The sequence below is a fragment of the Harpia harpyja genome, chromosome 10, assembly GCF_026419915.1.
Source record: "Harpia harpyja isolate bHarHar1 chromosome 10, bHarHar1 primary haplotype, whole genome shotgun sequence".
Lineage (NCBI taxonomy): Eukaryota > Metazoa > Chordata > Aves > Accipitriformes > Accipitridae > Harpia > Harpia harpyja.
In genome coordinates this window covers 18523505-18551382 of record NC_068949.1, presented here as the reverse complement: position 1 = coordinate 18551382, position 27878 = coordinate 18523505, and the positions used below count along the sequence as shown (strand labels likewise).

At 40.2% G+C, this 27878-nt stretch overlaps 1 protein-coding gene across 2 annotated transcripts; it reads left to right on the top strand.

Annotated features, from left to right (window-relative positions):
• ANXA11 (annexin A11) lies at positions 1-27441 on the top strand. Of its 2 annotated transcripts, none has more exons than XM_052798893.1 (15): positions 1-139; positions 11899-11959; positions 13143-13255; positions 14616-14993; positions 15521-15608; positions 15990-16084; positions 16520-16633; positions 17780-17870; positions 17992-18071; positions 18200-18256; positions 19159-19252; positions 20030-20125; positions 22754-22812; positions 23346-23468; positions 26701-27441. In XM_052798893.1, the coding sequence occupies exons 2-15, from the start codon at positions 11908-11910 to the stop codon at positions 26758-26760; spliced, it is 1500 nt and encodes a 499-aa protein (XP_052654853.1). In that variant the 5' UTR covers positions 1-139; positions 11899-11907; the 3' UTR covers positions 26761-27441. The 2 variants fall into 2 exon arrangements, with proteins under 2 accessions (XP_052654853.1, XP_052654852.1); XM_052798892.1 differs by lacking the exon at positions 1-139 and adding an exon at positions 942-963.
• Positions 27442-27878: the final 437 nt, after the last annotated feature.

The following is a 27878-nucleotide window of genomic DNA, read 5'->3' as shown; positions in this document are numbered from 1 at the left end:
TCGCTCCGCGGCCGGCGGTGGGGCGGGCGGAAGGAGCCGCGTCCGCAGCGGTTCCTCCTCCTCCTCCTGCGCTCCTGCTGCCACCGCCTCGCAGCGCTACCGAGCTGTCAGGAGGGGCGGCGGCTGCCGAGGACCCGCGGTAGGAGCGACCGACGGGCCGGGCCGGGCAAGAGGGCCGAGTGGCACCCAGTGGCGCGGGGCTGCGGGCCGGGCCGGTGTCCCCGGGGTGACGGGGGAGCTGGCGTCCGCCCGGAGGGGGCGGCAGCAGCCGTGGCGCACTCGGGGTGACAGACGGCGGCCCTGGGGGCTGGTGTCCGGGGAGGTCGGGCCCGGCGGCAGCTCCGCGGTTCGTAGAAAGCTGCTCTTGCTTCATAGGCACGTGAGGTGGTTTCAGAGGAAAATGAGTCTTTTGCTCTCGCAGTTGCAGTTCGGTGTTTTGCCTGTGTCCTCAGCTTATCTTGAGCTTGTGATTTTGATGCATATGGTTAACAAGAGGAAGAAGCCTAAGATGGTAGTCTTGTCAGAGCCGTTATACAATGCTTTTTTTACCAAACATCCCTTTCTACAAAGTGCTTGTAATGTGCTTTACTTTTTCTTACGCTGCACGTACTTAAAGGTGTCTTAAAACAGAAACTCTTAAACTTTTGCTATAGCTTGTGTAAGACAGAAAACGTATCTAACTAGACGTAAGACAGAAAACAGCATAAACATCTCAATATTCAGAAAAGCAGTTTTCTTCCCTGTCTCCATCCTGTTTCTGGAGAAGGGAGGCTGGGCAGTGGGGAGTATCTTCTTGGGATGTTTTTTCCTCATTTATCAGATTAATGGTAGTTCCTGGAAGCCTCCTCCTGGTAAGGAGGAAGGGTTGAGGGAGAGATCTTCTAAAGGGAGCAGCAGAAGCATGGAGAGCAGCTCAGCCAGAAATGGGGACAGATGCATTGGAGCAGAAGGACTGAGGTGAAGGTGTGAAGAGAAGAGTTACAAGAGGGAAAAGTGGTGGTGCAATGTGTTTTGATGAAGGAGCTATTTAGTAGGTTTTTGTGCATCTAAAAGCCTGGCTGCTGTAGGAGGTGAGGGGATTCATTCCCTGACACCCCCCTGCCCCAGCACACGATATTTTCTGTTGAGTGAGTCAGTGCTCTGCTGGTGCACAGTAACATCAGAAACGGTACAAAACCAGTGATAGTGCATGGCTGCTATAAAGCTTGAGTGCATGAATGCTTTCCCCAAATGCTTGGCTATTTCTCTAACTTCCTGGTTTTAGAGCTGCTGTAAGAGTCATGTGGACCACTCTCCTCCCACTGATGAAGCAGATAACTTGCACTGGGCATTGCTTCCAGTTTTGCCTGTGGCCCAGTCCCCGCTGCATTTCTGCTGAATTTCTTCTTCCTGAAATTGCCTCTGTAGCTACTCTTGTGACTTCTTCCCACCCACCGCGCCCCCAAAGCATCGTATATAATACGGTATACCATATATAGTACAGATTCAGGAAGAATTTGAAGTGCCCAATGATTTTATGTCTATGTCAACAACGGTATTTATGTACCTTTCTGTTGCCTGACCTCAGTATGAGGTTAAGAGCCAAAACGTCTCTGTGAATCTGGACTTAGAAATTTCTGGAGTAGTCATCACACTCATTGATACGCTATGTCACTTCTTTAGCTTGTTCTCTATAGTCCCCAGAAGTTTTGAATTGCCAGGCTGGAAATTCTGTGAAATGTCAAAAGTCACTAAAAGATATAGGAAAACCATAGTGTGATGGAGCTATTTTATGGAGGTATTTATGTAGTCAGTATATTAAAGAAAAAATATTGTAAAGACTGTAGTGTTAGATAACAACTTAAAACACATAATCCAATCTACTACAGAAAGTCAAGCCAAGAGGTCTTTCTGGTTTGAAGGCCACAGGAGATGCTGTTTCCTAGATGTCTAGCAAGTTTCAGAAGATGGAGCGTCTCGAGGGTCTGTTCAATAATGTTACATTAATCAGAGCTAAGATAGAGCCTGTCTTAGTTCTGTGGTAGCGATCTAGGGATAAAAAAAGGAAGCTATAGTTAAAGCAGAGATGTAATTAAAAAGAGCAGATGGTTTAATGGCAGCTACAGAAATAGCAGGGCTTTTTAAGAACTTGAAAGTTTAATTTATATTTAGCCAAGGCTCTGTGTAATCGTCCATAGAAACTCCTCTGTCAGCTTCAAATTGCAGTTAGAGGCTTCCCTTGAATTAAGTATACAACTGAGTAACAGCACCAATGTAATTTCTTTTATTTCATACTTTTATGTCTGCTACCTTGAAACATGTTCCTTATTGGATATGTTATAAAACTGTATTATATAAACTATTGGAAATAAGGGTGGAGACTTGTCAGCTGTATGTAGTGACTTTTGTTTTGGTTTGCTTTCAAAGAAAGTAGCAAAAGCCTTTTTAAAAAAAAAAAAGAAAAAGAAAAGGCTGCGTGTTTACGCTCCTGTGAGCAACACTTTCACCCATTTGAAAACTGAGTTGTTGTCACGCACCAAAGCTGAGGTGGTCCCTTTGGTTTTGCTGTTGCCAGTTTACTTGAAAGCAGGTGTGTTTGATGTAAATGCTGAATTTCCTTCAGGCAGTTCCCCAAGCTGGGGAGAATGTGGTGCAGTACCGCAAGTGGTAGATAAGTAAGCAAAAGGGCAGCAGCAAGTATTTACAGTTTATTACTTCTATTGTTGCTTCATGTTTGTTCCAGATTTTATCAGAGCTCACTACAAAATCTTGATAGGAGGTTAGATCCTGGCTGGGACAAGCTTCAAGTCAGTTATGGGTCAGAGTGGGACTTGCTGGTGTCCTTCTAAGAGACAATTTTACTATGTGCTTGTGATGAGCAGGCAGCCAATCCTGCCTATGCTTAGCAGCTGGTTTTTTGTGTGTATGTGTGAAATTGTATTCATACTATTCAGCTGTCACAGATGCTGAGTGTGGACCAGTGCTAACCATTAGACTGTAAGGACTTAGACTGAGTAGACTTCATGTTTTTTTAAAAAAAAACAAACACAGCCCCACACAGTCCCGCTACCTGGCTGTTGCCTGTGCAGTGCAGAGTGTCACTGTGCTGTCCGATTGGTAGCAACATTCTTTTCTAAGATATACAAAGAAATGGAAAGAAGTCCTTCCCAGACATTGCTTCCTTTTTTTCCTTACGTGGTGTCTGTTTGAGAGAGAAGATGCTGTCTTATTTGGTAATAGGGAAGGTTAAAAGCTTTTTTTTTACTACAAAGTATGGGTGGTTATTTTCTGAGGGCACTGGGAAAGTGTCACCAGTAGGTCGCTCTGTTCTAGCTTTAGCTCAGCTGTTGTCTTAAGGAAGCACTAGACTTAACAGTTTCCTTCCTTCTTTGGAGCCATTGATTAGTATTCTTTTAATCATTAGGAGAGGTGGGCCTCCGATTCCAGGCTTTTGGATCCCAGCTTCTTTCTGGCAGGTTTAAGAACTGTCAACTAAATTAATCCCATATTAAAGATTCAAATTAGTTTTAAATCTTTGCAAGGCCTCTGTTTGTGCTAAACTTTACTATAGCCATTCAGTGAATATGCATGCAAAGCGATACTAGCTGTGATTAATTTATACATCTAATTCACTTTCCCAAAGACCTCTCGCTTGGGTAAAAAAGCATGTTAGATTTCTGACTTTGGCCTAGCAAGTTGCTCTAAATTAGGTGCTTAAGTTGCCTAAAGCAGATGGTGTGAATATCCCTTTTATTGTTGCTAGAGAGAACAACTTTAAGTTTGGAAAATTGCACTCATTCTGTAAATGTTGATGCCTATCTATAGTCCAAATAACTGGTTATTGGCTGCACTTGACAGTGTTTTGAAAATACTCAGTTTTCTATTAGCTAGGAGACTAAATGTATCTTACAAATGTTACACTTTAGGGGGAAAAACACTTTCAGTAATAAGCTTTAAGGGTTAAAGTTTGCTGATCCTGTGCACAGACTAGATTTGAAGGCCATAGTCTTACTTTCTTTTAACTTCCCTTGTTTACAGTTGTTGTGAAATACCTGGCTTTCTAGTTTGCTATGCAAGATTGTTTTTTTCTTGAATAAGTCAATTCCTGGAATGAATTAATCAATCAGCTGAAAATCAGTAATTCTTTATAGTCAGGAATGAACGAAGCACATCCATTTGCTCACTGACAAGTAATAATCTTCCTAGCATTGCTGGACAGCTGTGTGTGTAAGCCCTTCACTGTCTAGAAAGCATGAAAGCTGTCCCCTTTAAGAAAAAGTTCATGTATTTGCACACTCATATTTACCTGTCTTTCAGCTGGGGAGTCCCAAGGCTGTCAGCCAGGTGCGGAGCATAGAGGTTTTGTGTGCAGCGTAGGGTACATCCATACAGCTTTTAACTAAGGTCCCGTGCAGGTCCTGTAAGTGTGCCTTTGTGGAGTTGTCACTTGAACAGCTTGGTGTTATTTGGCTGCTTCTGCAGCCCGAACACTGTAAATGTAGGAAGTACTGGCAGGAGCCCTAATGGAAAAATTTAGTTGTCCTTTTGTTTCTGTTGCCTCGCAGGGCTGGGGAGTGCTGGAGCCCTCCGCTTTCGCAGCGGGACCACTCCCTGGCTCTGCACTTCAGGCCCGGGCACAGCAGCTAATTAAAAATCGGTGGTGTAAAATGAACAATTAGGTGTTTTTCTAGTAACCGTTTTAGAGTACTGAATGTTACACTATTGCTTTAGTTCTGTAGGATTTCCCACACAGAGTGTACTTTGTGCAATGGAGTAATTGGTATTTACCTAGTCTGACTTGCGCTGATGATGTAAAAATGGGTTCTTGCATGGTAGAACTTAAAATAGATGAGTATAAATCCTTGAGGCATTAGTCAGTTGAGAACATAATTCAGACTATTTATATAGCATGACTGTTTTTTGCAACAAATTATTTTATATGACAAGTTATGAGTTTGAAGTAGAACAACCTCATTCTATTATTTCTTCAAACATCTCATAAACCTATTTTGGTATTATTTCTTGCTTGTTGTGTTGTTAGGAAAGTGTCTTTGTGTTGTCATATATGTTTTGACTGTCTGTATTGTAAATACTCCAAAGAGAACATTGCAAGAGTGTGCTACAAAAGGAAGCACTTGGGTCAGGGCAGAGTAGGAAGCCAAAGTGAAGCTCCAGGAATTTAACTCAGGTGTTTGCTGCACATGGATCTTGAGAGTCCGTGCAGCTCAGTGAAGTTCTTTGGGTTTTGTTGCCTTGAGTATAGATGTAGGGACTGATACGTAAACCCAAAGAGGTCTGTGATCTTCCCAGAAAAGTAACAGATACTGACTGAAACCATATGCTGGGGGAATAAATGTTTAGCTACATAAGCAGGATCTTCACAACGATGAAATGCTGCCACTGAGTCATAACTTTATACTACCTTTTTCCCCTCTCCCCTGTTCTCTGCTGTTTGGACCCTTAAGACAAAAGTCCATAAAACCAAGCACAAAAGTATGTGTCTTTCTGTTCAACCTCTTGTCATCTCTGGTTCAGTGCTGGTGAATGGTGTTACATTGCCATCTCTGGCAGACCTGGTTCTGCTGGCAGCTAGAATATGAGGTTGGCCTACTTGTCCTTTCAAATTTTAACCCTCTGTGAAGGGTGTGGGTCTTGAGTGAGCAAGGAGATGTACCAGTGAGAGGAGAGTACACTCAAGCTGGGATGAGCCTGTCTCATGAAGGAGGCAAGGGGGCTGGTTATGGGAGCTGTTGGTCCCTATTTGCTGCTGTGGTGTGGCAGATGCTGGTTATTGTTACTAGGAGTTCAAAGAACTTTGTCATGAAGTGGCTGAGTTGCCTGTTAGATCAGAATTATCCTTTTCAGGCTTCTGAGGTCTTAGTTGAATGTGGTGTCATTTTTGTTTTGTTTTGTTTTCTCACTAGCCAATAAAAGCAGGCAATAAAAGGTACTAGTTGTAGGTCACAGTGAGTCATCTGGGAAATTCCTTGTGGAATAGATGATCTCAGAAGTAACTTCTAACCTAAGTTATTCTGTGAAATACAAAGTTTGTACTGGTGCAGGTACCATCAAAGCAGTTATTTCACTATCTTGGAGAATCTTATTTTGGTCATATATTCTCATGCATTTCTCTGTTGCGTGGAGTGTTTCTAACACTGTTCAAATTACTCTTCAAGTAGCGTTTTAACAGTATAAAATGTTTGAAGTGGGATAATCTTATATGTAGTTTTAAATTTAACTTCTTGTTGCTAGAGGTTTGAGAATTGAAGTGTGAATATTCGCACTTTTGTCTAGAATCCATGACACAATCGCCTCGTGTTAGCATCTCCTGCAGTGGTATGTCTGTAGCATCACAGTTTATGCTTCTGTCAGTGGAAGTTATCAGTTAAATGAATGTTCTTATTTAACATTTTTACAGCTCGGTTGTGGCTTATGGGTCCATCTTCCCATTCAGCTATTCTTTGTTGGACATAGCATCTCTCTTCTGCTCTACCTTACTTGGACTAAGGCTTGTCAGTGCTACCTTTCTGATGCTTCCCCCCACCCCCCACTTACCCCAGCAGGTCAAAAAATGCTAGATTATCTTCCAATAAAGTATTTCTGTGATGATGGTGGTGATGATATTGAATTAGAAGGATCATCAAAACTGGCAGTGCTCCTCACTCGTAATACTAGCAAGCAGTTCAAATGGATAGTTTGAAAAAGACCCCTTATTTGAATTTCTGTTTTACCATCTATTCAGAGCCATGGGTTGTTTTTTTCTTTTTTAAAGAAACATCTTTTTGTAGGAAATGGATGATGTGTTGGTACTCTTCAAGTATACATTTTTGGATGAAGACCAGTAAAGGTTCCTAAAGGCAAACTATGAATGATAAGTTCTGTGTAAAAGAGGTTTCCTGAGTTTTGGCTGGCGTGAACTCAGCTACATTAAGCCCTGTTGGAAGTGGAACCCGTTCTACTAAATTAGTTTTTTCCTAGTGAAAGGAACACTAGACAGGGAGTCACATACACAGAAGACTTAACGGAAAACCAAACTGCAGGGCTTTTTATCTGTTGGGATGAAGAACATTACACCTCGTACAGGAGAGAACATCTTCTATGCTGCAGTGCGTAAGTCAAAGATAAATCTTGCTCAGGCTGGTAAAATAGCAGTTAGCTTGTCTGCTGACTGTGGCTTGTCCTTGTCTTGCAGAAGCACAGTGGTGGATGCCTCAGTTCGCTACTGATGAAAATCTACAGCGTGTTGTAAGGTGATAAATTCTGTTCTGCTGGTTTCATAATCAGGGATCGGTCTCAAAGCAGGTTTTGTAATTTATAGCTTTAGGCAGCCTTTTGTACTGCAGCCTCTTGTACTACATCCTGATAATTAACCTGGAGGAGGAGTAAAGGCCAAGGGTTTAATTTTACTCAGTGTTCCCTGGGAAACAGGCATAATTAAACAAATTATTTTGAACAAATATAGGTCATGGTCTCTTCATCCTTTTTTGCACTCAAAGTATTGGACCTTGGCATAGCTGGAGCCTGAACAGCAGCCACTCAATAAATTCCAGGAATGGGTGTGAATGTGGTTGCTGAGCTTGTTTCTATTGCACCTTGAAACGGAAGTTTTCTGACAGTCTTACAATTTTATTCTTTACTTCTGCCATTATTGTGTAATTTGTAGTTTTGTTACAAATAGCTCCAGTTGTAGTCCTTTTCTGCTGTGCTGTGGCTCAGAGGAGCGTATGTTCAAGATTCCCATTGAAAGTATGTCACAGATTAATCTCTTATGAACAAGTCTGTTCCCTCTTATCTTTGCCAAAGCAGCAGGAAAATGCTCAAGAGCCCTAGCTGTTCATGGCTTGCAATGTGGAGTGAGACAGCGATGTCCACTGCAGGAGTAAAACCTCAGATCTTTACTTAGAGTTTTGAGGTGGACCTCCAGGGTGAACACTGGGAACAGGAAGAGGACCTTATCAGTATTTGTTCTGTATTTTCTTCAAGGTACTCCCTCTTTCCGTGTGTGGTTTGGGTGTTTGGATTTTTTTCCTCCTCTTACGCACTACTTCTTTTATGGCTGAGCAAACACAGACCTTGCTGTTGCTGTATTGTCCCAGACAGTATTTGTATAGCAGGGTGGACTTCTGCAACTTCTGTACCCTGGCCTATGTCACCACTTTATTGTCAGCAGGCAAGTGCCACTCATCACTAAGTTTTAGTAAGATGTTGTGGATGTAGCAGAAGAAATTTGGGAAGATGGGCTTAGAAGACGAAATGGAGACAAGGTTGTGGGAATGGTTGGGAAAGTTAACTTAGGGGGCTAAATATTTGCTAAGTTAGAGAAGTGGCCAACAGAGACTTGATGAAGTATGGAAAAGGTGGTGATGACGGAAGTTTTTGAATGTGAGTCAGTGTGTTTGTGGATCTAGTTTGCCTGGAATCAAACCAGTGTGGGAGAAATTCCCCTTGGAAAAGTCCTGGATAAATGCAGTGTTCAAAAGAAGCAAGTGAAACGTGGAGAGAGAGAGAGAGAGTAACATTTTTTTCAGATTGCTAATGAAGTTAGCCATTATTTCTTAACCTCAGCTTTAAGTGCTAAAGGCTCTTTTAATATTTTTTCAATTTGAAAGGAACGTTCTACATAGGATTAAAAGCAAGAAAACAACCCTGCTAAGAAAAACGCCTATCCCATTGCTCCCCACCCTTTACCACAAAAAAAAACCCCAAGCCTTTTTGCTTTAAATTTGTACCTAAAGCCTTATTGAAAAGGCATCTTATAATTTTTTTTTTAGTATCCTGTCATTATTGTATTTACATGTGAAGCTAATAAATAAATAAATAAAAATAATTATGGTTACACATGAAGAAAAAAAATATATTTCAATGCTGTAATAGTAAGCATTATGCGTGCTAAGAATCTGAGTTGTAGGGTTTTTTTGTTTGTTTTTTGAGTGACTTGAGTAATAATTGTTCTTTTTTATTTTAGTACCATGGCTATGTTTTATTATGTAAAGCAAATTACTGATGTATCGAGGCTCTGAAGTGCCAGGCTGCCTTCTCTTGATTTTTTTTTTTAATTTTTTTTTCCTGTTCTGTCTCCACTGCCATGCACCCGTACCTGCCTGGAGGCAGCAGTGGAGCAGAGCTGGCAGCGTGGACAGCGATGGCAGCCGACTGTGCAGCTCCCCTGCTGCCACGTACGCTGGGGCCTGGCAGCTCCCTCCAGCAATCAAACACGCCTGTGTGCAGGCTGATAGGAGCATGGCAAAGCACCAGGAGGGAGGAAGCTCCCTGCTCTTTTTCCAGCAGAGGAGGAGAATATGTGTTTTGCTTTCAGCTCTAATCAGAAATGTTGAATTTTTGCTTTTTGGCCTCATGAGCTTTGGGGGGTTTAACAGTCCTTGTATGTGTAACAGCAGGCATTGCCTCCAGCAGTTGTGATTCCCTTGGGATAGCAATATCTTCCAAGTGTTCTTTGGATGGGTTTTATAACCATATTTGCATCTACTTTATTAAAGTGTTCGGCTTTATAGAGTTCTGTAAAGTTGCAGTGAAGTATGGTGGCATTTTGAAGATGTTCAGGCTGGAACACTGTCTCTCTAGAGCATTGAAAAAGACTCCATGCAGCAGCTGCCATATCTTTATGCTCTTTATTTAGCATCAGTGAATATTCAAAAGTAAAAATCCATTATTTTGCAGAACTACAGGGATGACCATGAGAGACCTATTTCCAAGATTTAGCTTCTAGCATTAAAAAGGGACACAGATAGGAACCAAATCTAAATGTAAGGTATGCCATTGGGCACACCTGGAAAAATAAACTTGATCTCCCTGATGACTGCTGTGTGTGGAGGTTGTGCCCCTTGTGTATATTGCACAGTAATTGTATGCTGGATTTGGTGCTGTAGGTCTTACGCACTGTGTTTTCATATGCAATGAAAAATTACATAGAGCTTAGTCATGTAGAGGAGTGCATGTATAATAAAAAGCTTGTTGTCTTTTCAGCAGCCTTGATATTTAAGTTATTCCAAAACTCCTAGATAGCACTGTAGTGAAAGATCTCATTGGAAACCAGGGCTGAAGGGAATGTGGGAAATACATTTACCATGCTATCGAGAGCATCTCGTAAGCATCTCATATGATGTAAAAATTTCTGTGAGCCTTTACCCTTCAGATATAATCTGGTTATGAACGGTGTCATGTTAGCTAATCTATAGTCTGTTCTTACAGTTGAATATGCAGAATTGGGCCATGAGGGTTGTAGGTGGCTTTGACTTCCCCAGACCTTTCTTGAGGTTTAAATCTAGCCATTTGTGATTGACAGTTTACTGATTTAAAGCCTGATTCTGTAAAATGCCAGCAAGTTTCCTAGCTGTGTGTCCTGCTTGGTTTCCTCACGTGTGGAGCTCGGTGAATTGTTAACTGTGTTACACCCATTGGAAGAGGAAAAGGGTGTAATGTTGGGGTAACGGTTATACTCCTGGCTGATCCCAGTTCACACTTCTGTTTGTAGGGGGGGATGGAGAGTGAACAAATGGCACAAATGGAAGGGCAGTAGTTAAATTTGCATACACAGAAATAGTTTTTTTCCAGTTAAAGGCATTCCATTTAGATTTACTGGTAAACATGCTTTTTCTAATGCTGAGAAACTGTGTTCACTTACTTGTTGAGTCTGTTGGAAACTTTACACACTGGAGTAAACGTAAGGTAGGGTTATAACTTTTAGTCTGCTCTGTTCGTTGTAATTTCTGCTAGTTTATTTTATTTATTTTTAAATTTAAATGAGTACATGTAGCATGAAGTCCAAACAGTTTTTAAATAAATTGAAGATTTCCCAATTGTATTTTCCTTTAAAAAAAAAAAAAAAAGTGTTTTTCCATTCCAGTGTTGCTATGCAAAAGAGCCATGCAAACCAGAAAGGGAAGTTATCGTGATTATGCAAAACAAAAACAATCCCACAAAAACAGCACCCCCCAAACCCAAACCAAACCCAAACCAAAACTCCACAGCTGAAATCCAAAACACAGCAAAACAAGCCAGATGCAAAAGGCAGTGCTTTGGGGGAAAGAAAGGCGAGGGATACTGTTTGCATGGCAGTTTAAAAATAGACTAGGGATTGTCACTAAAAATAACCTTGAAAAAGTTAACACTGATTGTGGATGTTTTCTTCATCTGCAACAAGCTCCTTGAGTTACTTTTATCATTATTCCTGGCAGTTTTTCTGTTTAAAATAAGGCTTTCTGTATTCTGGAAAATGATTGTTGTTTTGTCCTTCATTTAGCTGTCCGTCCTTTTTGACATCCCCTTCTGTTTTGGACAGCTAATGACTTTGTCCACTTCTGTGCTGACAGAGGCACTATCAGCTTTGAGAGATCCAATTTGTTCTAGTGATCTTATCCTCTCAGTAAACCCTTCATTTTTTATGGTGATGCTGTAAGGATGAAGTGTATCTCTTCTGCTTCTTACTCTGACCTTACGCTTTTGCAGACGTTTGTGTTTAAATGCCTTCTAACACTTCTCATACAATTACTCACTTGGAAGATGTAGCTTGTTTGTCAGAACATTTTCTACTCTTGATTAATAAGACTGTTCTGTATAGGTTGCAAACTTCTGGAGACTTTAATAGCACAATAAAGTAAGCATTTTCAAGTAATACATCCTTAACAACATAATAGACAAAGTGAGCAGTAAGTAGTAACTGAAGTAAGTAAGAAAAAATAGACTGAGGAGTGACTGTACAACTGTTTAGATAATCTGAACATGTTTATTGGTCCAGCAAGAGGAAATGGTAAGAAGTTTCCCAGGGAGAAACCTGGGTGACTTGTGCAGTTTATGTCTAAATTTTGGTAACCGACTACTGCAAACATGTTGCCTGTTAATTTTATGTGGTGTAATTAGTGAAGCATTACAGAACATGACTGTATCACACATACTTTTCAGATCTTTGCAATGAGCTACCCTGGCTATCCCCCGGCGGGTGGATATCCACCAACAGCCCCAGGTAAGTTGTTTAGGTGAAGTAACATTAAATGGCAGTGGTGGTCCTATCTGGAGTGGAAGGGTGGCATGGGGGAAGAACAAGACTGCGCAGCGTTTTCGTGACTCACTGAAGTTTCCTGTGCTCTCTTGTTAAGTCCTATTTTATCTTGGCTGGGGATTCTGATTTATATAATATGGGTACTCTGCCATGTGCTCATATAAGGTCTGTTTTCATTCACCTCAAATGAAGCACACAGCACTAGGAGATGGTCATAATTTGACCTAAATTAATAAATGTCAAGGAACAGTGTCCTGTCAGTACTGAGTCTTGAACGCAGCTGGTGAGAAAAATGAGTACGGGGAGAAATCAGTCACACAATTTAAAACCATATCCCACAAAAAATTAGGGCTTTAATTATGACATTATCCCTATTTCACTGTTTTTAGGCAGATGGTTGTATATAGAAGGGAGACGGCTGTTAAAAAGGATATAAATTATAATAATACAAAGCTGATGAAATACGTAACTACTGTTTGGTATCAGGCTGAACTTTACAGTTGTTAGTAATGAACTTTACATTTGTTAGTATTGTTGGTAGAAAGAAAGAACTGGAGTCACAGGGGTGTGGTGAAATGTGGGGTTAGGCAAGCTAACTTGGGAAGGGGAAGCAGTGTACAGTGAGAAGCCAAACTAGCCTGGGAGGATAAATCCTATTTCTCAGCAGAATATTCTGGCTTGCTTAGAATGCTATGCAGACAAGACTGTACTACTGTGCGCAGCCAAGTTTTGTGACTTGGGTAGCTGTGAATGTACTGTGTCATGCTCTGTAGACATCTCTCAAATTAGCAGCCTAAAAGGAATTAATAATATCTTCCTATTGGAATACCCAGACAACTTTGTAGTTTAAGAGAAACTACTCTGTAGGCAAAATACGGTGTTTACAATATTAACTCTTGAGTGTTAACCTTCAAATATGTTTGGAGTTGTTTTAAATGAGAACTTATAGATTCAATGATAACTAACGTGATTAGAAATATCCAGTGAGGCTCTCTTTATATCATAATTGCACTGCTACTCTGCACCTCTTCCGTTGATTTTCCTTCTCCCAAACTGCTAGTGTTGAACAGACATTACATTAGAAACTTAAGTAGTAAGTTTAAAAAGGTGTAGTGTCTTGTTTCAGCACAGCTGTGTTTGATTTCAGGTAGCAGTCCTTGGGGTGGTGCTGCCTATCCACCTTCAAATCCACCTCCAATTGGTCTAGAAAACGTGGCTGGCTATGCCAGTCAGTTCAATCCCAACTACATGGCTGGAATGGTGAGTTTGCTTTCATTTAATGTGTTTTACTGTGACTTCCTTAAGTGCAAAGATGTGTTTCTGGCATTGCCACTGAGAAATTTATCGCTTGAGTTCTGTGCCTTTATGTCTAGTCTGTTTAGGTGTTGAACATTCAATATCTATTGAAGAAAATGGTTACTGCAAGCTATTCGTTACTTTAGGAAAGCAGACCACTAGTTAAATGTTGATTTAAGAGCCTAACTTCGAAAGTCATGGACATAAAATTAATATAACTTGGCTTCTGCTGTGCAGAGGAATAGGGGAACAGACTATTAACACCGAGTGTCCACTGATAATATATTGACATTGGCAAACACAGTCCAGATTTTGCCTATTACCTGGATTATGGCCAGTCTGAATAAGGAACAAGGCTGTGCAATTTGAGGAATCAATGACTCATTCCTGAAAAGAATATGGGATCAGCTGTCTCTTATAAGCACTGAAGTTTAACAGATGGCAGATGTTTCCAGTGTGACTTTTTTTTTTTTTTTTTTTTTTTTTTTTTTGCATAGAGCAGAAGTGAGTGACACTTCTGACAACTTAGTCTTCAGAAATCTCTTAGGCTGCATAACGAGTGCACAGTTTGTAGGATGACATTTGCATTACAGATGCCTTTCTGAGGCAATGATTAAATGAAGTGATTTGGCAGCCAGCAGTCAAAATGAGCAACAAACTATCTAGGGTGCACGTACCAATATCCACAGCACCTAGCTTCTGAGAACGCTGCAATCATCAAATGTCAGTTCTTCTGGTTCCTCTGTAGAAGAGGGTCCAAGTGTCTCACGTGGGAAGATCATACTGCCTGTGGAGTGGAGTATCTTTGTGGCAGTTTCTGCAGATGTCTTTCCAAATGTAGTCCAGGAACTTTTGCTAGTTGTAAACTACTAATGCATCTAGTGCATTGTAGAACAGCCAGAGGTTGCTCGTAGTAAATCCCTGTACTCAGATAATGCTGTGGTCATGTAACGCAGCCATGGACAGAGAAGTCTGTTTATGTTGCTGGGATTAATTGGCGTAAGTTTTTAGAATAAGAGGTGTGTGGCTATTGGCACTCTTCCATGTGAGTGGTGTGTAATGCTGGATGCAGTGGCAGGTGTGTGTCTGTTGGTTCTGCTTCTTGATGTATGGCAGCTGATTACAGTAGAGCAAGAGTCAACTGCATACAGGTTTTCTTCCATCTTGCTCACTGGTAAGACATGATTATTGTAAAGGTCTTTTGCGGATGCAGAACTACCTATCTGTGTTGGTGGGGAGGAAGGTTGTATTGTATTGAGCACATCAATGAAACTCAACCATTTGTACACCTTCCTATCTCTGGCTTTATTGGCTGTCGTTGCAGGCATCTAACCTGGCAGGGACCTTTGGAGGGACAAACGTACCACAAGGCGCATATCCTTCAACACCTGGGGGTTATCCCCCAGTCCCTCCAGGTGGCTTTGGGCAATCTCCATCAGGACAACAGCCCTCTTACGGAGGGTATCCTCCACCTGGAGGAAACCCACCATCAGGAATGCCACCTTACCCAGGATACCCAGGTGGCACTGTGCCAGGCCAGCCCACACCACCACCTGGTCAGCAGCCTGTGGGCTATCCAGGACAACCACCAGCAACTTACCCAGGGCAGCAGCCCATGCCAAATTATCCACCAGGCCCAGCCGTGAATCCTTCTATGCCCTCTTACCCAGGAGCTGCAGGGCCTACAGTCTCTCCTGTAACAGTAAGACCATTCAGTGCTTTTGTTTTGAGATGTGACCATGTATATGTTTCTCTACATTTTTGTTGTGTATGTAAGTGTAAACCAACCCTAAAATTGAAAAAAAAGTCATGAAAAGAAGTTTGGCTGAAGAGATAGATGGATGCTTTCCAAATGCAAGCAATATAGGCTCATATGGCTTGAAACAAATGCTGTTTTACCACATTATTCAAGAGTTGACATGAATTCAAATTTAATGAAATTTGCCTTTCCTAACTTAACAAAGCACTGCCAGTTGTATATATGGTCTCATCAAACCATAATTAATTGGACAGCAGTTTTAATATCAGTGAACCTTCTTGACCTTGCATTTTCTCATAATTTGGGTATAGAAATGAACAAATTGTTTAAGGTGGAGTTTTCTTTGAGTTTTTCTTTGTTACTTTTCTAACAAAAAGACAATTGGCATCGGTGGTCATCTTTCCTAAGTAGTAAAACACAGTCTTTTACTGATTAACACTAATATGCAACTCAACTTGGTCTGATTTTAGCATGGAAGCCGAGGCACAGTCACTGATGCACCGGGATTTGACCCTCTGAGGGATGCAGAAGTCTTAAGGAAGGCCATGAAGGGACTCGGTGAGCAGTCTGTGGATTTACACTTCAGTTAAAAGTAGAATTGCAGCTTTGATTCAGCACTGATCTTTCTCCATTGTTACATGTGTACTGAGTGGGCTACTTCACATGTGGTTGTCCTTGGTTAGCAGAAGAATTATTGGAGTTCATGTAGGCATAAATAACATCCTGAGTTTAGTATTTGGTTTTGGGGTTGGTGTTTTTTATGATTGGGAGGTAGAGCTTGAAGTTCTGTGGTTGTACACAAGAGGAGATACTGTAGATGAATTAAAGGCATACATGTCCTTCGGTTGGGCTTAGGAGAGATAGGATCAAATCGAAACAGTAAGCTGAGTCCTCACATGACACTCATGCTCGTTCTGTGGTGTCTGTGTGCATGTACAGGAACCGATGAGCAGGCTATTATCGATTGTCTTGGAAGTCGTTCAAACAAGCAACGCCAGCAGATCATCCTGTCCTTCAAAACTGCTTATGGAAAGGTAAATACGTCATGAGAACAGAAGGAAGAAGAAAGTGACTTCACTGGAAGTCAGAAGACAGTGTTTGGAAAAAAAGATTGGAAGTTGCTTAAGAGGAAGATGGTTCACAAGTCATAGCCTGTTTAGGGTTCTGCTTTTACCCACTCTTGACTTTTTCATGCAGTATTTCAGATGAAACATATAAAGCAGTTTCTCTGCTAGATGATTACTTTGACTGGTCTGTGCAGTCTATTTAATTGGACCTTAACTACCTAGATGTACATGTTACAATTACGCTGGATTTAGTGTTGTTAAGTGGAACTTCAGAGCTTTACTTTGAAGATACATTATTGATGCTTACGCATAAAGAATTCTAATTAAGCTCCACAATTTTGGTGCTTACATTTGTCAGTTTTGGTCTTTATGCATTTTTTCCTTGTTTTTACTTCTCATTAGGATTTGATCAAGGATCTCAAGTCTGAGCTATCAGGTAACTTTGAGAGGACAATCTTAGCAATGATGAAGACACCTGTCATGTTTGATGCTTATGAAATCAAGGAAGCTATAAAGGTTTGTGTAGGAGATACAAATTTATAAGATAGAGGAAATATTTTAGCTGATAAAATTTTTGGTAGTACTTTAAAAGCTTGAACTTACATTGCCTCCTCTCCATCCAGATATTCAACCCACTGTTTGACTGATCTGTACCCTGTTTCTTGGAGGTATATGATAGTAAAATTGTGAAATGTTATTCCCATAGGTTAAAGGTAAAGACCATTTAATAGGTTTGTGTTGTAACAAAAATATATTTATAAATAAATACACAAAAAAAGACAGAAACTGACTCCTAACAGTTTCTGCAGTTCATTTATTACATAGTCTGGAGCAAGCCACTGAAGCGGCTCTCTTCTAAGCCACCTACTGCATGGCGTGCCTTGTTTCTGGGTTTTTGCTTTGAGCTGTGATGCAACTGATGATACAGCTCAACTTAGAGTTTCAAGTGACTTTACATTGAGTGCTCAAGAATAGTTCCAAAAACTAGGTTCATAAAGATTTTGAGCAGGGTGTGCCTTCTATTTATCTTTTCCCCCACCTCAAAAGCCTATTTTCCTAGTCCTTGCTGAACCTTTTCTAAAATATTATGGAAGTATTAAGTACTTTCTCCTTAAAGCAATCAGAATATTTTATAAACATTTAGGTTTTTAAAATAAAAACAGGTCAAACATTTGTATATCAAGACAATGTTTAAATGACAGTGAAATAAAATATTTCCATTACTGAGTCAGTACGTATATTTACATGTTCTTTGGCCACAATTTTAAAGTAGGTAGGAGGATGAAATAATATTAGCTGTATTGTAATTGCAACTGCTATCTATAAGTTAGTGAAAGTTACTATTAGAATTAACAAATTCATCTTTAATGGTAGAAAAAATTGATTCTTAAAATGCCTAAAATCTGGTGTGAATTATGACTTTTAAAATGAAATTTTGTTTTCATAATTATTTTAATTATCTGTTCAATTTGTATCTTTAATACATATCTGTGTCTTGGAAACATGTTATAAGTAGCATTTAAACTACTTGCTTTGACTTCTCCTATAAGATTATATTCTGAATTGTATTTTGTTGTATAATTTTATTACATTTCTTTATACTAGGTTGTAGAAGTAAGATGAGAATCTGAAGAGTGTGTTTTCTCTTATGCTTTGTTTTAGGGTGTTGGCACAGATGAAAATTGTCTCATTGAAATCTTAGCTTCTCGCAGTAATGAGCATATTCAGGAACTCAACAGAGTCTATAAAGCAGGTTAGATTTGTTACAGTTCCATCAAAATTTTCTTCCTTTTCTTCCTTAATCACTGACTGACAATATGATTTAGGAAATGAACAGGGGTGTGTGATGTTTCATGACTGTGTGTCTCTTCCAGAATTTAAGAAAACTCTGGAGGAAGCAATAAAAAGTGACACATCTGGACACTTTCAGAGGCTTTTAATTTCACTTTCTCAGGTACTTGCATGCCAGGGTTTTAGAGTTTGGGGGTTTTGTGTGTGTTTGTAGGTTTTGTTTTGATTTAAAAAAAAAAAAAAAAAAAAAAGCCCCACCAGTAACACTTTTGTATCTTCAAATTCTTTCAGGGAAACAGAGATGAAAGTACAAGTGTTGACATGTCTCTTGTCCAAAAAGATGTGCAGGTCAGTAAAAATTCTTCATAATTTCTAACTATAGTCAACTCAATACACTGAAATTTGACTGTGTGGTTTCTGCTTACTCTTAGTTTTGGACACCTTGTGACTTCTGATGTAGTGCTTATGTTTCAGTGGTTGGAAGTGATATGAAAAGCCCTGACAGAGCACTGGAGCCATGTAGCTCCATTACAGAGATGAAGCTCTTGGGAATAGAGTCCATAGGGGTTTTTTATTTCTCATTCTGTCAGTTCTCTGGCTTTTCTGGGTGCTGGGTGACTCCATTGTGCTGGTTATTGAGGGAATGGTCCAAAGAGATTTATGGTGATGCGTGTGTGGATTAAATTTTAATCTGTTCAACACTTGCATTAGCCTTTGCCTGTTATTTAAGGAACTCTGGATTTTTACAGCAAATAAGGTAGTTGGACCTAGTAACTCTTGCCCCGTTACTTTTTTTTTGTGTGTTCCACTTCACCACGTAGCAAAGAGAAAACCCCGGATCATTTCAGTGCACTACTGTCATATAAATAGTAATGTAAGTAGCTTTGTACATAATATGCCTTAGCCAAAAGACAAGAACATCACAGAACATACCTAGAGGTGTAGACTATAAGCTAGATGTAAGCCCTGTTAGGAAGAACAGTTTTCAGGTACTTTTAAAACAGTTTTTTCCTCTTTAGTAATCTGGAGCTCTTGTGTTTGAGCACTTATGCCTCAATAAGCTAGGAAGACTGCAAGCATAGCATATTGTAGGAAGGTTAGAACTAGTTGCTATTTATTGCTTGCTTCTGTTTTCCAGCAGTACACAAAGTATAAAAGGAGGGGAGGCTGTAAGGAAGCGGATCTGTAACTCAGCTTTTCAGCCTGACTGCTTTCTGAGTAATGAAGTGTGAATTCCCTTCTGTGTTTAGGAGCTATATGCAGCTGGAGAGAACCGTCTAGGAACTGATGAATCCAAATTCAATGCCATTCTGTGTGCAAGAAGCAGGGCCCACCTCAGAGCAGGTAATGGTGTCCTCTACATAGACAGTAACTTCATTCTGTTGTGTGTAATGATAAAAATGATAATATATGTAATGATAAAAACAAACAACACTGCTCTGTACCTGAATTTCCCCCATCTGTAAAATGAATGTAATGATACCTCAATGAAAAGCAGGGTGAATTCTGCTGAGGGAAAGGGTACACAAGAACTGCACATTATGACCATCTTAAATATCAGAGCAGGTAGTGGACATACTTGTTCAAATGTTTCTCTGATAAAAGAATCAAAAAACCGGAATTGTTTCAATTTTGCATGCTTGTGTGTGCACAAGATACTTGAAATCCTTCCCTTCCCCTTTTACATGCTGGTGATTAGGTGTTATACCAGTGGTGGAAATGTTTTAGTAACTACATAGAACTTTTGAAATGTGCTACATATTGAGGCACTTAATGGAGAGAAAAGAGATGGGGGTGTATGTGAGAACCTTAATGTTTTCTTCTTAATTTTATTGACACAAAGCTTTCCTAGAAGAATTTTCACTGTTTCCCTTACAGTGGTTTCTTTGTCTAGCCCTTTAAAAATATGGATAGAACTAGACAAGCTAGAAGGAGCATGATGACACGTCAGTGGAACAGTGTGGTTGATAACATAGTATTAGTCTTTGAGATGTTAAAAGTTCTGTAAGTATACTGTAGTATCAAGTTCAGAAGTGCGATTGAAATGAAGCCATCCAGCATGCACCATTACCACCTCTTTTTGTGAGGCCGACTCCTGAAATCTTTCTCTTCCATCAACAGTCTTCAGCGAGTACCAGAGGATGTGTAATCGGGACATTGAAAAAAGTATATGTCGTGAAATGTCTGGAGACCTGGAAAAGGGCATGCTGGCAGTAGGTATGTGTCATCTTAGCAAGTTCATTCCTGGTATTCCACTACAACTGGCTGAGATGGTGGCGTCTGTGACTCCAGCTAAGGATGATGTTCTTAGTAATAATTCCAGTTTTCTGCTTTTTACATTGAGCTTTCTGTGAAGTCACTTGTGGTTAGTAAAGCAGGCCACTTAACTTACCTTAAAATGACAGATGAAGCTTTTGCTTCAGGCAGCTGCAGAATTTAAATGTCACATGTTAAAGTGGGGAGAGAATTATTAACTGTACTTGGCATTATTTTAAGAAGTGACGAGAACTTGTACCAACTGCTGAGTCAGTGAGAATGGAGTATTTGGGACAGCTTTGGAAATCAAGCAAAATATAGGCATTAACCCGCCAATTAGTTACCTCTATCTCTTTTTAGTAGAAAGAAAACTTAAATTTGATTGTAGAGAGGTTATTTTTCCACATCTCCTGTGGTTACAGCTTTGTTAAATCTTTCTTTTTTAAGTACTTCTGAAGAGTAAAGACTTACCTCAGGTCTACTATTGTCCTTTGGGAGGTAGTCATTAGTTTTCATGAGGTTGGGACAAGGCCTCAAGTTGTTGTGCAGTAGTTTTATTTGGAATGTTTTATTCTACATAAAATTGTGGACCTCTTTTTCTCTCTCGTCTTTGTCTCTTGTCCCTTAGACAAGACTGCTTCTTTACATCTCCATTTCTTTTTCTGTTTATTACTGTGAATTTACTGTGATACCTAGAGCTGCTGCTTTAAAAGTGTTGTTCTTTGGTTGTGAATGTGGTAGCTAGAAAAGTGATGTAGCAAAAAAAAAAAAAAAGCAAATCCAAAAAAGATCCTACCAAAATAAATAGGAAAAATGTACTTTGCATCATGTGGAAACAAGATGGGAGAGGACATTTGGCTCAATCACAGCGGATTTTTTTCATGGTAGTTTCTAACAAAATCCTGCAAAATGGGAATCAATTTTAAAAGCCTCTTTTTTTCACTCCTGTCTTGTGCATGTGTGAACTATGTAACTATTGTTCTTGCTCTGCTTGGCCAAGCTGTCACTATTGTGGTCTTTTCATGACCCAAACTGGGTCCAGCTCTGTTGATGTGATACATTTGCAGACCTTTTCCAGGATTCAGAATCTGTCACCTCAAAAAGTATTGTTAGAAAACCAAACTTGGGGAAAAGAAGTATTTCCCAGTGTTTGTAGAAAAAGATCGCCTCAGTGAAGAAACTGTCCTGTCAGAGTTTGGAAGTCCTTTGACTTCATGGAGCTTTGCAGTCACTTGACAGGTCTCCATGTAGATACAGATTCAGAATTGGGACTGTAGCTTGCAAACAAGTCAATAGCCTTTTGAGCAAGAATTGTCATTAATATTCACTGAATAACTCCTTGAATAGATTTTGTTTGGGGTTTTTTTTATTTATATGTGTATATATATGTGTAGATACACACATATATATCTATGTTGGTCGATGTTAGCATCATTTGTTCTGTGAACCTTATTTTCAGGAAAAAACAGTTTTCTAATTGCAAATATTTAATTTCGCTTTCTTTAAAGCTTTCTGGATTGTACAACTGGTAACTTACAATAACATCTTCAAACATCTTAAAAGTGCAAGTGTGGTGTTTAGCTAAATACAGTGATGAATAAACATGCATTTCATTTGTCATTTGTTTTTGAATTGTATATCATTGATAGTTGTGCGTGGTGAACTGCTATCTCTCATCTACATTTTCCTATTCAGAAAAGTGCTTTTTCCTATATAGTATGTGTGTTGCTGTGAAATACGTGTTTAGGTTTACCCCTTTTGTTCTGTATTGATTTTACATGATTGCTTTTGATACCTTTTTGTGCTATAAAATATAAGTCAGGTGTGGTTTGTTTTCTGTGTAGTTTGCCACAGATTGCATGACTGTTCACTTGTAACGAACATAGGATCAATATATAGATTTTAATTCTGATGAGTGATGGAGAATTCTTTCATTATCCTGATTAACATGACAGTAATTTGGTTTACATTTTGCTCTTTCAGATTTCTAATAAACTGTGCTAATTAAATATAAAATCCAGTCATTACTACATAAGCATGTCAAGAATTTTTCAGGAGTTCTGGTGAACTTTGTGGCTAAAAAAAAAAGTGTAACTAACTTCAAAATAAGGGTGAGGTTTCTGTCATAGGTGGCTTCCCAACTTGTGTTAGGGTAGCACTTGAATTTTTCATACCTTGCAGATGCATGGCCTAAAAGTTCTTAAATTAGGAAAAAGCCAGGAACACCACTAGCTATGTGTTCCTTCAAGCCTTCTGCCTCCTGCCTATGCCCTCTTTTCCCTTCATAAGCAAGAATCTGGTCATTAAACTTTAAAGATTCATTATGGCTGCCTCATGCTAGATGGTTTCTAGTGACAGAAAAGTTTGCTTTGAGCCATGATGTGTAATAGGTTCTTTAACTTTATTGCAGCTACTGTTTGGATTAAAAATTATTTCAGTGACTAACTGAAGGAGTGGAAGCTGCATTGTATCAAGTGTATGTTTATTTAAAAATAAAGCATGTGACTGTCTAGGGTAAGCTCAAAAAATGACTGTGAGTTCTGATTGAGGAGGAATACCTGATTTCTGTGATACTGTTTCTTTTTGCAGTTAAGTGCCTCAAGAACACACCGGCTTTTTTTGCAGAGAGATTACAGAAGGCTATGAAGGTAGGTGCCTGTAACAAGATACATAAACTTATAGTGTGGATTTAGTGGTTTTTTTGGTTTGGTTTTTTTTTTTAAATGCTTGTACAGCTCATTGGGATGAATTGTTCAGCTGAAGGTATTACATTTTTGAGTGGGCAGATGACTAACAAGATGCAGTCATTATTATGAAAGGCTGGAAAAATCTAGTTAATTTGATCCACTTAACAAAGAGATGCATACAGCCATACCTGAAACAACAGAAGTCTTCATTTGGTAAAACACAAATATGCTTAAGACTCATTGAAGTTGGTATGTTTTTAAGTAGGGATGTCTAGCTGAAGTAAATAAATAGGCAATTAAACCCACCAAACTTTCCTGACTCCCTGTCCCTCTGACACCCCCCCCCCCCTTTTTCCTAACTGTTCTTGTGCAGAGAAATGACTGTTCTGTTCAAGCTTATTGAAGTCAATGTGTTATGCTAGTTTGTGGGGTGATGTATCATCCAGCATTTCACACATTATTAATACATTATATTGTTGTTTTTTTTGTTTCAGGGAGCGGGAACAAAAGACAGAACTTTGATTCGAATCATGGTATCACGCAGCGAGGTTGACCTGCTGGACATACGTGCAGAATACAAGCGGATGTATGGCAGATCGCTCTACGCAGATATCACTGTAAGACTTGGAGACTTTGTGTTCCCTACCATGACATCCTTTCTGCTAGTAGAACATGGATCCTTATGCTGAATACCTGTTAGCTGCACTGAGTGTAGCTGGCTGTGTTTGGCTTGCTGCATTTGTCAGGAGAGTGGAGGCTGAAGTGCCAGAGAACAGAAAGCACTTGCTTTTGTGTGGAGGCTAGATGAGCTAGAGATGGGCAGGAAGCCAGCAGACAAGGAAAGAAAGGGAAATTGGTCCAGAGGAGTTTCAGAGACCTGGTCTTAAATCTGGTCTCTGTCCCAATCTCTGTATGTGATCTTGTAGAAACCATTTGGTCCTCCAACTGAGTAACGATGGTGCTCTACATCATGTGCATGTTAAAGAGTGTAAAGCTCCTAATATGCTTTTAAAAGATTGCCTCCTTTTTCTCTTGAAAGTTTGGATTTAGATTTTGGAAATAGACTAAACTTCAGATTCTTTAGCAGTTGTAGCAGTTGATCCACCCTACTACTGATATTAACAGCTGTAGCAACAGTCAAGAGGATGCCTGGCCAATGGGGAGGGTAATAAGAGCTGGAGGAGAGCAAGTGGTGCCCCTTTCATTTACTTTGTAATGAAGGTGCCAAATCTGTTAAGCCCCTACTTACTTCTGCTGTTGACGCTGAAGGGCTGCAACTTGGTGGTGTCTGGAAGGAATCCTGCAAAGATAGTGAAGGATAATGTGCGCCAAAAAGTCTTGATGTGAGTCTTCTGCCAGCAGCTATATAGTCTTTCTGCCCATGCACCACAGAGCTTCACCTAGCAGAAGCTTTTTCCCAGTGTGTAGCTCTGGCGTGAAGATGTGCTTCTACTGCAGTAGTTACATGCCCTGTAACCACCAATGTGTGAGTAGAAAACAGTGAGACATTGGTGGAAAAGCTGTATGTGTCTCTCCCTCCCCCCCTTCTGTTTTGATCTGGCATTAAAATAATTTTACCATTCAGAAACAGCAACAGGCCATACCCATTTAATGGGCTGAACTTACTCAACACTTGGTTTCAGTAAATATGGGGCATGCATGTGCACAGTTATGTGTATACAAACTCTACTTCTTATTTCTGTAAAAGTAGAACTGGAAATATCCTTGGAAAGAAAGTTCTTAATTCTTCTCTCTCTCTCTTTTTTTTTTTTTTTTTTTTTTAAAGTGGACAGCAGTTCTTTCCTTTCTGTGCATACATAAACAGGAATGTTTTTGCGGTGGGTTGACCCTGGCTGGATGTCAGGTGCCCACCAAAGCTGCTCTATCACTCCCCCTCCTCAACTGGACAGGGGATAGAAAATGTAACAAAGGGCTCATGGGTTGAGATAAAGACAAGGAGAGATCACTGAACCAATTACTGTCACGGGCAAAACAGACTCAACTTAGGGAAAATTAACTTAATTTATTGCCAATCAAACCAGAGTAGGGTAATGAGAAATAAAACCAAATCTTGAAACACCTTCCCCCACCCCTCCCTTCTTCTTGGGCACAGCTTCACTCCCAAATTGTCTACCAAACCCCCCCCCCCCCAAGCAGTGCAGGGGTCAGGGAATGGGGGTTGCGGTCAGTTGGACAGTCTCTGCCACTCCATCTTCTTCAGTGGTAGGACTCCTCACGCTCTTCCTCTGCTCCAGTATGGGGTCCCTCCCACGGGAGGCAGTCCTCCACGAACCTCTCCAATGCGAGTCCTTCCCACGGGCTGTAGTTCTTCACGAACTGCTCCAGTGTGGGTCCCTTCCACAGGCTGCAGTCCTTCAGGCACAGACTGCTCCAGCGTGGGTCCCCCACAGGGTCACAAGTCCTGCCAGAAAACCTGCTCTAGCGTGGGCTCTTCAATCCATGGGGCCACAGGTCCTGCCAGGAGCCTGCTCCAGCGCAGGCTTCCCATGGGGTCACAGCCTCCTTCGGGCACCTAGCTGCTCCGGCGTGGGGTCCTCCCCGGGCTGCAGGTGGATATCTGCTCCACCGTGGACCTCCCTGGGCTGCAGGGGGACAGCCTGCCTCACCATGGTCTTCCCCAAGGGCTGCAGGGGAATCTCTGCTCTGGCACCTGGAGCATCTCCTCCCCCTCCTTCTTCACTGACCTTGGGGTCTGCAGGGCTGTTTCTTTTACATCTTCTCACTTCTCTCTTTGGCTGCAGTTTCTGTGCCCCAGCAACTTTTTTCCCTTCTTAAATCTGTTATCCCAGAGGCACTACCACCATCGCTGATTGGCTCGGCCTTGGCCAGTGGCAGGTCCATCTTGAAGCTGGCTGGCGTTGGCTCTATTGGATGTTGGGGAAGCTTCTAGTATCTTCTCACAGAAGCCACCCCTGTACTCCTCCTGCTACCAAAACCTTGCCACGCAAACCCAATACAGTTTTATATTTTGTGGGTTGTGCTTTATGCATGCACAGGATTTATCCTGATCTTTGAAGTGTCTCTTTCTCTCAATTGTAATAATTTTTATCTGGACAAAACAGTTTTCAGTCATACCTGAAGATGAAGGATGAGATAAATGCACTAACTGAAACTGTTCTGTGAAAAGGATTGGCAAGCCTCATCAACCAAAACTAGTTCATGAGTAGCTCCCAGGGAACGCTTTTTACTCTTAAGAGCAGCAGGCAAAACTCGGCTAGCGGGGCCTTTTGTGATTAATTGCATGTTTGTGTGTGCATCCATACTAACTTTCACTGCCCACAACATGAAAAAGATGTTCTCTAATTGTGGGGAAAAAAAACCCTTAGATCTTTTGATATCAGGGCATTGGTTTTAACGTTTGAACATAACAAAGAGTAAACTTTCACTCGCTGCCCCTGGAAAAATATCCACATTGACTGCAAGGAAAAGGACTTCTGTATTAATTTTTCCATACCTTTTGCTGGAAGATAGCTTTTCAGTGAGGTGGTTGTTTTTTTTTTATTGAACTATTCCCAGGTACCTAGCTGAACCTGTATACCACATTCAGTTTGCTAAAGAAATTTATTCTCTATGGACACTTTTGGTTCCAGTCATGGAAGGAGCAGATTTTACTGTGTACTTGTGTTAGAGTGATTTCTAATTAGCAGGCTCTTTAATTTTTCCTTTTTTTTTTTTTTTTGCCTTTTTTAAGAGTTTAACACCTGCTTTCTTTCAGCCCTGGTTTCATCTCTTTTGGTTGTTAATGTTGTGTTTAGGATGCTTACACTTCTTTTTCCTCTATTTCAAAGCACAAGTCTTCAACTTTTCTTTTTCTGGGTTTCTTTCCAGGGTGATACTTCAGGAGACTACCGGAAAATCCTACTCAAGTTGTGTGGTGGAAATGACTAAATGGAGCACTGAGCTTTTCTTAAAAAAGCTGCTATGATCATGTTTTTACTTTAAAGCATCTTTTTTTCTCCATAAGTAAATATGTAATGACCTGTTTCTCCTAAAGCAATTGCATTTTAAAAGATAATATTGCATATATCCTCAATTCAAAAATAGTAGGTAATAAATGCCAAAAAAGTATAAATATCAAGCTTATGTGCCATCTGCTCAGGATTCTGTATAATACCCTCAGCAATCCATTAATGACAGGTCATTATTTCTTTTCTGCTTATATTATGCTGGAGTAATATGTTTGTTTTATGGAACAAAAGTCACAGTTGTGTGATTTAAGGTTTTATTTTGTATAAACATTATGTGCCATTTTAATGCAAGTTTTATATATATTGTATGCAGAGTTGGTTCATGCTAGCCTACTCCCTGATATGTGGAGAGAACAGCCTTGAGTTATTGTGTCTAGTTAAGACTGTTTTGAAGAAGTTTTGTCAAGTTCTGTTTTCTTTTCTTGATTGTTTTTAAGGAAGATGTGTTCCACGTTTCATTCTCACTAGGGCAAGTGTCACAAGGTAGTAGTAACGTTGACAGTAGTAAAGATTCTATGGTTAATGTTTTAAGGTTTTGGATTGTGCCTTAAATATATGTACGTAGGAAGAGGTTATGAAATTAAAGCTGTCTATCTTCTAACTCTTTGCAGACTATGCTTTTTGGTGTTCATGTTGATTTACGTGTGAGTGATCACTCAGTTTATGTAACTTAGTTTTTCCATAGCAGTTCTCTGCTGAATCCACAGAATTATTCAGAAATTGTTGTGTTGACAAGAGTCTGGGAGTTGTGTCCTGTTGATGAGCAATTGTCTGTACCTGGTATATGTAATCTGTAGTTATTGTTGAGTATTTTCATTTTGCATATTGTAACTTCTCTTCCCTGACTCTTGGAACTCTGAATTTTTATTCTCTGCTAGCATGGATGACATCTCTTCAGCTTGTCATTCTCAAAATAGAAACATGTAAAGAAAAAAAAAAGTAGAAGGGGGGAAGAGGTTTGGAGCTAGGTCACTGAAAATAGACTGCTTGTTAATCAAGAATGTGCAAACTCCTCTTTATTTCACGCACACATGCACG

Bases quoted from the DNA above. Each gene is read 5' to 3' on its own strand.
- ANXA11 (XM_052798893.1), top strand. From the start codon at position 11,908: ATGAGCTACCCTGGCTATCCCCCGGCGGGTGGATATCCACCAACAGCC. The intron at 14,994-15,520 runs GTAAGACCATTC...GTCTGATTTTAG, and splicing joins CTACAGTCTCTCCTGTAACA to CATGGAAGCCGAGGCACAGT. The intron at 16,634-17,779 runs GTTTGTGTAGGA...GCTTTGTTTTAG, and splicing joins AAATCAAGGAAGCTATAAAG to GGTGTTGGCACAGATGAAAA.